This window comes from Myxine glutinosa, chromosome 3 (genome assembly GCF_964187855.1).
Source record: "Myxine glutinosa chromosome 3, kmMyxGlut1.1, whole genome shotgun sequence".
Taxonomy (NCBI): Eukaryota; Metazoa; Chordata; class Myxini; order Myxiniformes; family Myxinidae; genus Myxine; species Myxine glutinosa.
The window spans coordinates 101,606,580-101,621,188 of record NC_136263.1 but is presented as its reverse complement, the minus strand read 5'-3'; the positions used below and the strand labels follow the sequence as shown (position 1 = coordinate 101,621,188).

The 14,609-nt window shown below is 46.6% G+C and overlaps 1 protein-coding gene across 1 annotated transcript in view; it reads left to right on the top strand.

Annotated features, from left to right (window-relative positions):
- INPP5A (inositol polyphosphate-5-phosphatase A) overlaps positions 1 to 14,609 on the top strand; it is a gene marked incomplete in the record, with an annotated part of 188,074 nt that overhangs the window by 119,110 nt on the left and 54,355 nt on the right. The window contains 1 exon segment of the mRNA XM_078774340.1: positions 10,345 to 10,464. Within this exon segment, the coding sequence (XP_078630466.1) occupies positions 10,345 to 10,464 (120 nt within the window).

The following is a 14,609-nucleotide window of genomic DNA, read 5'->3' as shown; positions in this document are numbered from 1 at the left end:
TAATTCCATCTTGGTCGACAACGATTTGTCCCACTTCATCCTTCAAGCAACTCACCCCCATCACATCACACCTCTTTCGCTATCTGCTTTGCAATCCTGAATACTGCTTTCTGACCCTCTTCCTAATCCAAGCGTTCTCTGAACATTTTCCTACATGCCTCCTGCGCCTTTGCTACCTCTTTCTTTGCAGCCTTCCTGGCTGCCTTATAACTTTCATGCTCTGCTGTTTCTGCTCCCGTACCCTTCGCCTTCTGCCACTCCTTGAACTTCTTCCTTTTCTCGTCAATCCTCTTTCCAACTTCATCATCCCACCACCATGTTTCCGAGTGCCTCGGTGGTCCTTTTGTCCATCCACATACCTCACCAACGGCTCCCAACAGACTAGCTTTCATTGACATCCAACCACTTTCAAGCCTAACCACATCATCCTCGACCCTACTCAGTCTCTCTTTTAATGCCTCCCTTACTGTCACCTCTTTCAACCTCCACACCTTCATTCTCGGTTGCTACTTCACCCGCTGAGCTCTCCTCGCACCTTTCACCCTCATGTCGCAGACAACCAAGTGGTGCTGTGAAACAGCCTCCTCCCCCGGGACCACCTTTGTGTCCCGGAGGTGCCCCCTTTCTCGCCTACGCACCATCAGGTAGTCCATGGTTGTTGTCAACCCACCTGACGTGTATGTAACAAGCTTATTATCCTCTTTCTGGAACTGAGTATTACAAATAAACAAATCAGCTCCATCAGCAAACTCCAAAATCCTTTCACCTTCTCCATTTCTCACACCATATCCATAACCCCCATGAACTCCCTCAAAACCGTCTGTACTCCTTCCCACATGTCCATTTAAGTCTCCTCCTCCCACAACAACTTCCTCATCTTTCACGTTTTCCATCAGCTTCTCTATCGCACACCAGAACTTGTCCTTCTCTTCATCGCTTCGACCAACCTGCGGAGCATATCCCGAGATGACGTTCACCAAGAGCTTTCCAATCATCATTTTCACCATCATCAACCTATCACTCACTCGAGACACACTCACTACACTGTCTACAAACTCCTCAGAAAACAGGACACCAACACCATTCACGCCCTGCGGGCACCCTTGCCACATAAACTTGTATTTCTGTCCCTGCCTACCCTTCACCATTCTCACACCACTTCCTTTCCATCTCGTCTCTTGCACACAACATATGTCCACTCTTCTTCTGACCAATACTTCCACCACTTCTCCTGATCTCCCTGTCATTGTCCCTACATTCCATGTCCCAAACCTCAGAAACCGATCTCCACTTCGGGCTGTACCCTGCCCATATGTAGTTGTAATTGTCATGGTTCTCTTTTTGAGGCAATGTTTTTATGGCAGGATGCCCTTCCTGACGCCAACCCTCTTAGTTGTCTCTTATGACACGCAGGGATACGGTGTACCTATTCTAATCCAGGGTACACACTGGGAATATATATATGTGGATATATATATATATATATATATATATATATATGTGGATATATACATATATATATATATATATATATATATATGTTGATATATATATATCTACACAGACTTGGCATTTAATATGGAATATTTTTTTTGTGGGGGTGAACTTACTTTTCAAGATGTCTTCGAACCAAAAGTTCATTGGAATTATGTTGAAATTATTCTAGATTTTGTTAATGTGACCTTTAAAAGAAACAAAAACCACATTTGACATTTCAAAACAAATAAATTGATCCTTGAAAGTGATGTAAACTGATATCGAACTCAATTCATGGACAGTACTGTGTTAAACTTCTGTGCGTTTTCCAGAAGTATCTCTTTATTTTGCACATTAGCCAAAAAATGTTTTAACAAAAACAAAAGTTAAATTACGACTGGGATTACGGACAGTAAAATTACAGTTCAGTACTTCGTGTAACCCCCACGAGCATTCAGGAGAGCACGTACACGTTGAGGCATGCTGTTCACGAGACTTGCCAAGGTTTGGACAGGAATCGCTTGCCATGCAGTGACAATAGCCTGCTGCAATTCATGCACAGAGGTCGGCTGCTGGTCCAAGTGGTCGATTTGACGCGTTAATTCTGCCCACAAGTTCTCTATCGGATTCATATCCGGGGACATGGCAGGCCACTCCATATGCTCTACACCACGGTCAGCAAGAAAGTGTTGGATCATGCGAGCACGATGAGGCCGTGCATTGTCATCTTGGAAGACAAAGTTTCCTCAAAAGGCTGCACGAACAAGTGGAAGCAATGTTTCTTCCAGAATGGCCCTGTACTTGAACTGGTTCAGGTTTCCATTCAGAACAACCAGGTCAGTTTTGCCCCCTGCATGAAAAGCAGCCCAAACGGTCACCCCACCACCTCCAGCTTGGACTCTTGGCACTATACAATCTTTGTTGTAGGCTTCATGCACTTGTCTGCGCACTCGGACGCGGCCATCTTGACGATAGACCAGAAATCTAGACTCGTCACTGAAGATCACGTGATTCCAGTGTCCTGGCTGCCATTGACGGTGCTCTCTAGCCCACTGCAATCGGCGCTGGCGGTGTTGTCTGGTCAGGCGTGGCTTTCTCAGGTGATGCCTGGGACTATAGCCTGCTTGAACCAGTCGTTGGTTGACTAGCCTTCTGGATACAGGCACATTTGTCAGTTGCTGCCACTCAGCCCTAAGCCGATTAGCTGACTTGGTACGGCCATTGCGGACTAACCGGTGCAGCTGGCGATCATCCCTCCTTGTGGTTCTGCGGGGACGTCCTGGCCTCGGTATTGGAGTAGGGACACCCCTCTGAGCATTTCGTTTCAGGATCTTTGACACCTGTCTTACTTTTTCCACATGCGAAATTTGCATTTATGTTTATTTAAATTATACAATGGACTACAAAATGTAAATGTTTCATGATATTTGTTATATTATATCACCTTTATCTGTCAATATTGTTGAAATGAAGATCAAATAGCTGTATGTTGAAATATGTTGAAAAAGTCAAAACTTTACATGGGGTGTGCTTACTTTTTCACGTGACTGTATATTGTCGCGTTCCTGGTGATTAAAATCTTTCCAACTCCAAGGCGTTCATCAGATGTGGTGGAGTTAAAACACGTGGGGAGGGGGAGGAGGATGCTGGAGAGCCCTTACATGCATGGATCCCACCGGCAGTCTTCAAACCTGCAATAAATATACTCAAACAAAGACGGCTTTAAAATCTACAAAAAAAAAAAAAATGAAAAATCGGTCAGAGATCGAGGACTTGCCGGAATGTACTTTTTTATCGGCCATTTTGGACAAATATGGCGGCGGAACCACGTGACCGGTCATTATTTGTTTTCTAAATCAATTTATTCCTTGATGATGGTCAAGAAATTTCATCTTGATCAGATGAAGTTTTGTACTTGTCGAATTATGACGTCATATTGGAGGCACCTATGACATCAGCATATTTAATTCCTCTTGGAGAGTTCTTTACAATGAGCCATGTCTCAATTTTTTCTATTCCGTACTTTCGGAGATATCGAGGTGCAAAGTTTTTCGGTTTTTCCAAGATGGCGGCCGACCCACGTGACCGATGACATCATCAAATTTTTTTTCTCCACCAGTTTATGCCGTCATGTCGCTCAATAAATTGCATTTTGATTGGATGAAGTTTTGTACTTGTCGAATTATCGAATTATGACGTCATAATGGAGGCCTTGGGCCAGAGAGTTAAAAATTGGGCACAGTCTATTCCAGGGCAAGACAAATATGTGTGTAAAGTTTGGCGATTCTACGTGCAACGGTGTAGACGTGGTACTGCAAACAAACAAACCGACAGAGACAAACAAACAGACAGAGACAAACCAACCGATCAACATACTTGCCGGAATCTTTTCTGGCAAGTAATGATTTATTAAAAGAAAATATCGAAACAAGAAAAGCGTGACGGTACAACTAAATTCCTTTTGGATCCTCCACACCAGACTTAACACGGACAAAGGGGAATGTAAAAAGAACTGGAAAATCATGGTGTAATTGAATTGTGAGGACTTAACTTGGATCGGTGTCTCGTCAGTGATGTCAGGCCCGACATTCAGGGACGCTTGAGTGCGTTCAGGGCCTGAGCGCGCAGGCCCGACGCCGCTTCTGCCTTGGATGGGAAGAAGGCCTCAATGCGCCCTTGTTCACTTGGCCTCGATGAAGACCTCCCACGCGAGGCGAACGAGCAGGCATGCAACCCGCTCCCCAGCCGTGCCCAATCCATCCTCACGAATTTGGCACGGAAACCTCGGCTTTTAGTTCTTGGCGCTCTGCCTCTTTTCGACCACCAGCAAGGTCCCGGAACACGGCCGCTGAGATGAAGCCCAATGAAGAGAGAAATGTCAGCGCACAGCTGTCTCCCACCAAAGTCCGGAACCAAGCGGACCAAAAGTCCGTCGGCTCGTTCTTTTCTCGGCCAACCTCTCACATCATCAGTGCTTCTCCTCCAGTTCCCGCAGGCCAACACCACAGGCTCAGCTCTCCTCCACTCAACACGCAGTCCGCCTTCGTGACGCAGTCCGCCGATCAATCAAAACCCTGACCAATGGTGTCTCCTCCAGGTGTGGCTTTCGGCCTGCCTGACCCTATGGTGATGTAGCTGGTTGCCGTGCCATCGGCAGTGCTCAGAACTGGCTTCCGGTTGGTTTTTATTGTTATTTAAAGCTGTTAATGGCAATTCCTGCTCTACGTGTCTAATGCGGTGCCATAAGGGACAAGGGATGTAAATTACAGAGGTTTGACGAACAAGTTAGTAGTTAAAATCATCCCTACAACTAGTTAACACAAGGGCCATCCTCGTATAGCCACAATTGTTCACTCTTACGCGACAAACGGCTAAACGAAATCCCTACTTATTACATGGTGGTGGTTCTTCTTCTTCATGACATTCGGAGCATGCTAATTTATACATTCTACCTGTACTACAGTAATCACTACCCTACAAACATAACAATATATATATTAAAAGAGAGCTGTTGGTCTGTGTGTGTGTGTCGCCATTTTTCTCCGAATGAACGAATGAAATGAAGAGATGGCTGAACGGATCTTCATCAAACTTAAGAGTCTCATCAGTGAATGCTTGGGAGTGTTTTAGGCAAAAAAAAGGTAGGGTTCTCCTGGCATCCGCCAAACCCAGATCCGTCCGTCGGACTGCCAGATGGTGAAGAGTGATTCATCACTCCAGATACAGCGTTTCCACTGCTCCAGAGTCCAATGGCGGTGAGCTTTACACCACTCCATCCGACATTTGACATTGCGCATGGTGATCTTAGGCTTGAGTGCGGCTGCTCTGCCATGGAAACCCATTTCATGAAGCTCCCGACGAACAGTCGTTGTGCTGATGCTGCTTCCCGAGACAGTTTGGAACTTGGTAGTGTGTTGCAACAGAGGAGAGACGATTTTTACGTGCTACGTGCTTCAGCACTCGGCGGTTCCGTTCTGTGAGGTTGTGTGGCCTACCACTTCACGGCTGAGCTGTTGTTGCTCCTCGACGTTTCCACTTCACAATAACAGCACTTATAGTTGACCGGGACAACTCTACCAGCGCATAAATTTGACGAACTCACTTGTTGGAAAGGTGGCATCCTATGACGGTGCCACGTTGAAAGTCACTGAGCTCTTCAGTACGGCCCATTCTACTGCCAATGTTTGTCTATGGAGATTGCATGGCTGTGTGCTTGATTACATATACCTGACAGCAATGGGTGTGGCTGAAAGAGCTGAATCCACTATATAATTAGGTGTCTGCATACTTTTGGCCAAGTAGTGTATCTTTAGACCACCTGTACAGTAGACACTTGTAATTGGTTCTTTATAATTGGTTATGGTAACATGTTGTATTTCATTTCTGTTAAACTTTCTCGCAATCTATCAAACTGATTCTTGAATAATGTGAAAAAAGAATACAGGACTCTCCTCACTTTGCTGTTGACAAATGTGCCTCGTGCACACTCTAATTATACGGCCTGCTGATTGTATGACATCAATTTGCATTGCGAAGCATAACTTTTATACCACCTCGTGCTCGGCAAAGATGCCTCTTTTTTCTTTTCATTCAATTCCACATTGTCATGCAGTATATCACGTCCTACTGACATTGCAGACAGAACTGGCATCAATTTGGAATTGATTACATGTTGTTCTCATAAATGGACTGTCTTTCAATCATGGCAAGTCTTGCATTCGTTCCGATTCTCTCCAGAAAGATCGTCAAATGCACGCATGTATCTATTTGTCGTCAAGACACTTGAGGAAATCCAAAAAAGGTCCACTGAAGTACTGCACTGCTCTCCACTTTGAGTTAGTGCCTCAGCATCACATCTGTCTCTCTTTCAATATGTGGAACACAGGGTAAAGTTTTCACCGATTATTGACATATTTTGCAGTAACCTGGTGTTGGCTTAGCGGTTGGGGTGCCGGCTTGGGATCCTAGGATCCTGAGTTCGAATCCCGGTCGATCGCTGAATTAACACCAGGGGGGTTGACTCAGCCTGTCATCCTTCCGAGGTCGGCAAATTGAGTACCAGCTTGCTGGGATGAATGATCCTGGTGTGTACCCCGGTTTAGAATAGGTACACCGTATCCCTGCTCATCGTAAGAGGTGACTTAGGGTTGGCGTCAGGAAGGGCATCCAGCCATAAAAACATTGCCTCAAACAGGGAACCATGATTGTCATGGGGCCCGCAAGGCTAACCCCCGCTCTAGCGGGGAAAAATGGCCTCAAAACGATCATTCCTTCATTCATTCATTGACATATTTTGCAGTGAAACGAAACCACAAGGCTCTCGTATCGCTCTCTCCTCGCAGACAGGTAGGTGGCCTTTTTATTTATTGCCTCTTGTCTCATCTTGATCTCTCAGCTGTATGGTCAGGATGCATGTCCTAACTGCATGTGCGCATCCTTGAGTTGTAGTCCTTCTTTCCAGTACCCCAGAACTTTTGCGTTAAACTCCCAAAATCCAGGAATGCTGCATGTGTCAACTCTTGTTCCTCCTTTGTCACATTTTTGAAACCGATTGAAGATGTTCAATCCTACTCTTCACTCCAGGTCTTCAAGTAGGAGGTGCACTATCCTCCCATGCGCCCCCTCCTCCCTCCACCTTACCCTCAATATATTCTGCCACGATTAACCATACCAACATAACCGAAGCTTCTTTCTTGCAGGTTACTCAGTTGTTTCTTACCCTGATTTACCTTCTTATTTCCATGTTCATTCATTTCCTTCTAACCCGGTGTGTACCCCGGTTTAGAATAGGTACACCATATCCCTGCGTGTCGTAAGAGGCGACGAAAAGGGTTGGCGTCAGGAAGGTAATCCAACCATAAAACATTGCCTCAAAAAGGGAACCATGACAATTACAATTACATATGGGCAGGGTACAGCCCGAAGTACCCCGTGGGGGTCCTCACTCCCTCTCATCAAAAATCAAGGTGGGGAACCTGATCGAAGCAAGGGTAGAATTAACTCCATTTATGATGACGAAACATCTGATGCCCCACGTGGAGATCGGTTTCCGAGGTTTTTTTCTGAGGGACAATGACAGGGAGATCAGGAGAAGTGGTGGAAGTATTGGTCAGAAGAAGAGTGGACATATGTTGTGTGCAGGAGATGAGATGGAAGGGAAGTGGTGTGCGAATGGTGAAGGGTAGGCAGGGACAGAAATACACGTTTGTGTGGCAAGTGTGCCCGGAAGGCATGCATGGTGTTGGTGTCATGTTTTCTGAGGAGTTTGTAGACAGTGAAGTGAGTGTGATGAGAGAGAGGGAAAGGTTGATGATGGTGAAAATGATGATTGGAAAGCTCTTGGTGAACGTCATCTCGGGATATGCTCCGCAGGTTGGTCGGAGCGATGAAAAGGACAAGTTCTGGTGTGCAATAGAGAAGCTTATGGAAAACGTGAAAGATGAGGAAGTTGTTGTGGTAGGAGGAGACTTAAATGGACATGTGGGAAGGAGTACAGACGGTTTTGAGGGAGTTCATGGGGGTTATGGATATGGTGTGAGGAATGGAGAATGAAAGGATTTTGGAGTTTGCTGAATGAGCTGGTTTGTTGATTTGTAATACTCAGTTCCAGAAAGAGGATAAAAGCTTGTTACATACACGTCAGGTGGGTCGACGACAACCATTGACTACCTGATGGTGCGTTGGCGAGATAGGGGGCACCTCCGGGACACAAAGGTGATCACTGGGGAGGAGGCTGTTTCACAGCACAACTTGGTTGTCTGCGACAAAAGGGTGAAAGTTGCGAGGAGAGCTCGGCGGGTGAAGTACCAACCGAGGATGAACGTGTGGAGGTTGAAAGAGGTGCCAGTGAGGGAAGCATTAAAAAAGAGGCTGAGTACAGTAGAGGATGATGTGGTTGAGCTTGAAAGTGGTTGGATGTCAATGAAAGATAGTCTGTTGGGAGCCATTGGTGAGGTATGTGGATGGACAAAAGGACCACCGAGGCACTCGGAAACATGGTGGTGGGATGATGAAGTTGGAAAGAGGATTGACGAGAAGAGAAATAAGTTCAAGGAGTGGCAGAAGGCAATGGTACGGGGGCAGAAGAGGCAGAGCATTAAAGTTATAAGGCTGCAAAGAAAGAGATAGCAAAGGTGCAGGCGGTATATTGGAAAATGTTTGGAGAACATTTGGATCTGGAAGAGGGCCAGAGAGCGGTATTCAAGATTGCAAACCAGATAGCGAAAGAGAGGTGCGATGTAATGGGGTTAAGTTGCATGAAGGATGAAGTGGGACAAATTGTTGTGGACCCAGATGGAATTAAAGGAAGATGGAAGAGATATATTGAAATGCAGAGAATGAATGGGGTGGCAACATCGAGAGTAACCCAGTTTTAGGACCGGCAGAGAAGATAACTGAGAAGGAAGTTGAGGAAGCGATAAAAGCAATGAAGGGTAGAAAAGCGGGAGGGCTGACGGGAGTTGTGGGAGATATTTTGAAGGCAGCGGGAAGTTGGGGTGTGAAGAGAATGGCAGAGATCTGTAATCTGGTGGTGAAAGAAGGCCACATTCCAGTGGATTGGGAACTGAGTTTGAGGTGAAGGTGGGAGTACATCAGGGGTCAGTACTAAGTCCACTACTGTTTGTAGCTGTGATGGAGGTGCTGCCTCGGAATGTAAAGGAGGGTTTACTGTGGGAGTTGGTGTATGCATATGATCTGGTCTCGATTGCGGAAAGTTTGGATGGACTGAAGGAGAAGATGAACAAGTGGAAGGAATGTATTGAGACAAAAGGTCTGAAGGTGAATATCAGAAAAACGAAGGTGATGGCAAGTGGTAAAGCATGTGGTGAGGTGGAAAGAACTGGGAAGTGGCTGTGTGCTGTGTGCAGGAAGGGTGTCAGAGTGAACTCCTTTCAATGTGCAATGTGCATTGAGTGAGTTCATCAAAAATGTAGTGGTCTGAGAGGGTCATTAACCAGTGTGGCAGCTACATTCAAGTGTAAGGTGTGCACAGAAGGAGCTGCAGATGGAGGAAATGTTGAGTTGGATCTTGGAAACGGCATGAAGCTGGAAGGTGTGAAAACATTTTGCTACCTCGGAGACATGCTGTCTGGAGAAGGTGGATCAGACCCGGCGACGGTTGCTGGAGTGAGATGTGCATGGAAGAAGTTTCGGGAACTGAGTGGCGTGTTGACGAGGAGGGGAGTGTCGTTGAAGCTGAAGGGAAAGGTGTATGCTGCATGTGTGAGAAGTGTTATTATTTATGGGAGCGAGACATGGGTAATGAATGCAGAGCAGCAATGAAGGCTGGAAAGGGTGGAAATGTGAATGGTTCGGTGGATGTGTGGAGTATCGTTGAGAGAGGGAGGAAGACAAATGATGAATTGCGAAAGATGATGGGAATAGAACCTGTGATGGATGTTGTGAAGAGAAACAGGTTGAGATGGTTTGGTCATGTGTTGAGGAAGCATGAAAGTGATTTGTTGAGGAGAGTGATGGAAATGAATGTAGAAGGAAGTAGAGAACGGGGAAGACCAAGAAAGACTTGGCTAAAGGTGTTGGAAGAAGAAATGTGGGCAAGGGGGGGTTAACAAGGGGAGATGTAGAAAATAGGGCAAAATGGAGAAGATCGTCATGGGGCCTTCAAGACGAACCCCTGCTCAAGCAGGGAAAATGGCCTTAAAATGCCTATTGTTGTTGTATTCATTTCCTTCCTTATGGTGTCCAACTGTCACCCCACTGCCTCTTTGTCGGTTCATTACCCTTTCACCCTCTCACTTCGCTTTTCGCTGAGCCTCCATCTTGTATTGAAAACGTATATAAACAGAATATCCAATCCGTTGAGGCACATAGGAGTTATTGCTTTGAATCCCTTGTGTATCCCACCAGTGTATTTGACCTCGTAAACATACATCTCTTCCATGATGCTGACAACATCACAGCTTGGCAGGACAGCCCATCGATCTACTCAACTACACGACAAAGTGCGCTCTCTCACGTTTTGGACAGGTACAGCATAGTTTTGTTGTATGATGTACTTGGTTTGTCCCTGATATTATGCTTGTGTCAGTCTTGGAACAGTTGGCAGGTTTACATAGACATGGTGGCCTGAAAGTTGCTTTACACCTCCACAGTAAAGCATTTGTTCTTCAACTTTTTTAATATACAAAGTTTTCCTGTGCAGTGCTTGCAATAATCAATCGTTTGAGTTGGCTGGAGTCATTAGATCCAGACTTCTTGGTGGCGACGGGAGAAGAGCTGGTGATATTGGTGATCTGCATTCAATTCCTTCATTGAGGGAATGTTTCATAAAGACCATCCTGAACATGCAATGTAAAATGCGCGAGTGTGCCGTCTTTCTGAAACTAGACACCTTCAGTTATTCCCCCAGTAACAAGTCGTGGTGCCAGCCAGTTTCTTAACAAATGCTCGTAAGTTGTGCCGTTTCCAGCCCATCAAAAAACAGGTACCAAATAAATGTCGTGAGGTCATTCCTTCCCATATCATCACATGTGAAGGATGATGCTCAAATTCCAATGTGAAATGTGGATTTTCTTTCAACAACAACACCACATTTTGTACCTGTGAGCTTCGAGGGAGGGCACATTCATCTGAAAACAACACTTTTCCTCAAGGCAGGGCAGTCCGGAAGATGTCAATCAAGACATCGCATGATGGACAGCACTGATCTGTGTTGGCATCACTTGGTTCATTCACAAATGATGGACGCCAGGGTTGCAACTGAAGATCTTTTTCATGAGTTTGCATCGTGGTCCGCGGTATGCTAAGTTCACTGGCTCTTTCTTTTTGACTTTCTCAGCTTTTTTTTTTTTTTTTTTTTGTATACTGAATCGAGGCTCGTGAAAGAGCTGACATTTACTTCCCAAACAAATCAACCAGACAAACAAAATATATAAAAAGAGGGAGTGGAAGACAAGATGGGGAGAGGAGGGGAAGCACACAATTTGAGAGCAGGGAGATGTGTGGGAGGGAGAGGGCTTGGGGGGAGGAGGCGTGGGAAGCAGGGGGGGGGGGGGGTGGGAGAAGTATAAAACACAAGGACACCAAGGACTTCCAGGACAGAAGTTGGTATTTCAAAAAAGTGGAATTGGGGTGAAATTAGCGGGGGTAGAAAAGATCAAGGTTTTGGATGGGGGAAGATAAGAGATGGTGGTGAACAGCTGTTTTAAAGACCTGGAGGGTGGAGTGGGATTGAAGAGAGTGAGGGAGTTTGTTCCAGAGGCGGGAGAAAAGAGGAATGAAGGAGTGAAGGTGAGCAGAGAGTCTTGATTTTGGTAGTTTAACCATAAGAGGGTTGCAGGAATATTTGCGGGACAGAGCCCATAGAGAGCTGGTGGGGGGGGGGGGGGGGGCAAGGCCAGAGAGGAGTCGGTAGAAGACGGAAAGACCACCAACCTGCCTGCGGTGAGTGAGTGAGAGGCCCTTGGAGTTAGCTTCATCGTGGGAGATTCCAATGATTCTGAATGCTTTGGTTTCAACAGCGTGAAGAGGAGCTAGGTGTGAGGCAGGAGCACCAGCCCAGAGGCGAGAGCAGTATTCCATTGAGCTGCGGATGAAAGCCTTGTATGTGGTGAGGAGCTCAGGTGTGCCAAGGAAGGACTTCGCACGATGGAGGATGCCCAGTCGGCGACTGGCTTTGGAGGCCAGATTTGAAATGTGGTTTTCCCAGGAAAGATCATGGCAGATAGTGAGACCCAAAAGCTTGAGTGACAGAACTTCTTGGAGAGGATTATTCAGAAAGTGGATGGGAGGGTTGTCCAGTCGGTCTTTTCGGAGAGACATCGTAAGAGTGTGAGATTTGTCAGGATTGAAAGACATGTTCCACTTGTTTGCCCAGTCTGTGATTTTGTCCAGGTCTGCAGAGAGTGAGGAGGCTGCAGACTGCCGATCTGAGGGATGAAGAATGGAGCGACAGAGAGTGGAGTCATCAGCAAAGAGATAGAGAGGATTTTCAAGAGAGTCAGAGAGATCATTGATGAAGACAAGAAAAAGCACAGGGCCCAGAACACTGCCTTGGGGAACTCCAGCCTGAACAGGGAGAGGAGATGAGAGAAACCCATTCAGGGCCACACGTTGACTACAACTCGAGAGGAAGTCCGCCAGCCATGCGTGGAGATTTCCATGGATACCAAAAGAGGAGAGTGTGGTGAGCAGAGTGGGGTGCCAGACCGTATCGAAGGCACGTGATATGTCAAGGGAGACAGCCCTAATTTCCTGTTTGGCATTGAGGACCTCCATCCATTGTTGAGAAAGCAGAAGCAGCATGTCCAGAGTCGAGTGACCAGGTCTGAAACCAAATTGATGATCAGAGATCAAGCCATTGGAGAAGAGGAAAGATTTCATATCTGAAGCAATGATGGATTCCATGACTTTGCTGATAATTGGGAGAAGGCTGATTGGTCTGTAGTTGCTGGGATCTGTTTTTGCACCTTTTTTGTGCAAAGCAGTGATGTTGGTAGATTTCCAAGCAGATGGCAGATGACCTTGAGCAAAAGAGAGGGTGAAGAGAACAGAGAGAGGGAGTGAAAGAGCGGAAGAACAGGATTTTAGGACCCGTGGGCTGATGCCGTCAGGTCCAGTTGCAGAATCAGAGTCGAGGGTTGACAGAAACTTTTCCACCTTGTCAGGAGGAAAGCACACAGAGTCCAGGAGCAGCTGGGTACGACTGGGTACGGTGGGTACAGAGAGGGATGGGTTTTGGACACAAGATTTAGAGGCAAACACAGAGTTGAGGCATTCAGCTTTTTCACGTGCGGAGTCAGCCGTGTGGCCGTTTGAGGTGAGGGAGGGGATGGAGGGGGAACAAACACCAGAAACAGATTTGACCAGATGCCACCAGGATTTGGAAGAGGGAGACAGATGAGAGAGTTCTGTCCTGAGAACGGAGAGATATTGTTTCCTGGCTCTCCTGAGGGTGGACACACACTTGTTTCGGGCTTTGTGGAAGGAAATGAGATTTCCTTCCGTTGGATTTGCTTTCCAGGAGACGAAAGCAAGTTGTTTCTGGGCAATAGCCTCACCACAAGATTCCGTGTACCATGGACGGGAGGAAGGGTATGACAACTGAAGACGAGATGGGATAAATCTGTGCATGAGAGAGAGCAATTTACTTTGGAAGAATTCCCAGGATGAGTTGATGTCAGAGGCGGTAGAGATGGGAGACCAGTCCAGATGATTGATGGCTGCTTGAAGACCGTGCCAGTCGGCCTGAGTGAAATGCCAGACTCGTCGACACTGAGGAGGCTCTCTGAGAATGGTCAGAGAGATGTCCACTTTAACAACCACATGATCAGATGAGCCGATTGGAGCAGAAGAAGAGCAGCAGACATTTTCAGGGAAGTTAGTCATAACCAAGTCCAGAAGAGAAGATGCTCCGTTGACTGAGATCCGGTCGGGAAATTGACAGATTGTGTCAGTCCCAGTGAGTCACAGAAGTCCTTTGCTGAAGAGCCATGGCTGGTGAGAGAGGTACCCACACCCAGCCAACTGGCATGGTGACAATTGAAATCACCACATATGAGGAAGAGAGAGTTGGGATGGGTAGATAGAAGTTGGTCCATATTATCAGACAGCGAGATGTAGATGGAGTCATCACTGTTTGGTGGACGGTACAACACACATATGAACAAAAGGTGGGAGCGAAGGGGAAGCCGTAGCCAAAGGTATTCCTGGGGGTGAGGTGGAGAGAGGGCAGTGCAGGGCGAGTGAGGAAGAGAGTTTTTTATAAAGATAGCAACCCCCCCTCCAGGACGACACTCAGGTCAGGTCTATCATACCGAGGAGGGAGTAACCTGGGAGAGATACCAAGGAATCAGAGACATCATGAAGGAGAAAAGTTTCTGTTAAGCAGATCACGTCTGGTTTGTCAGAAGCAACCTGTATGGAGAGATCAATCAAGTTTGAGCGAAGGCCCCGGATGTTTGAGGTCCATACTGTTAAAGAAGAGGAAGGGGGAGCATCGGATACAGAACGGGGGGGGGGGGGGGGAGGGAGCGGTAGGGTAAGATGTGGAAGAGGAGGAAGAGGTAGGGAGAGCTGTTGAAGGTGTCAGAGATTTCAGAATAGCTTGGAGAAAGGGAAGAATGGGGCAGACAAAAGGTTTGATGGTGATTGGGTGAGGCGCAGTGAGGTGT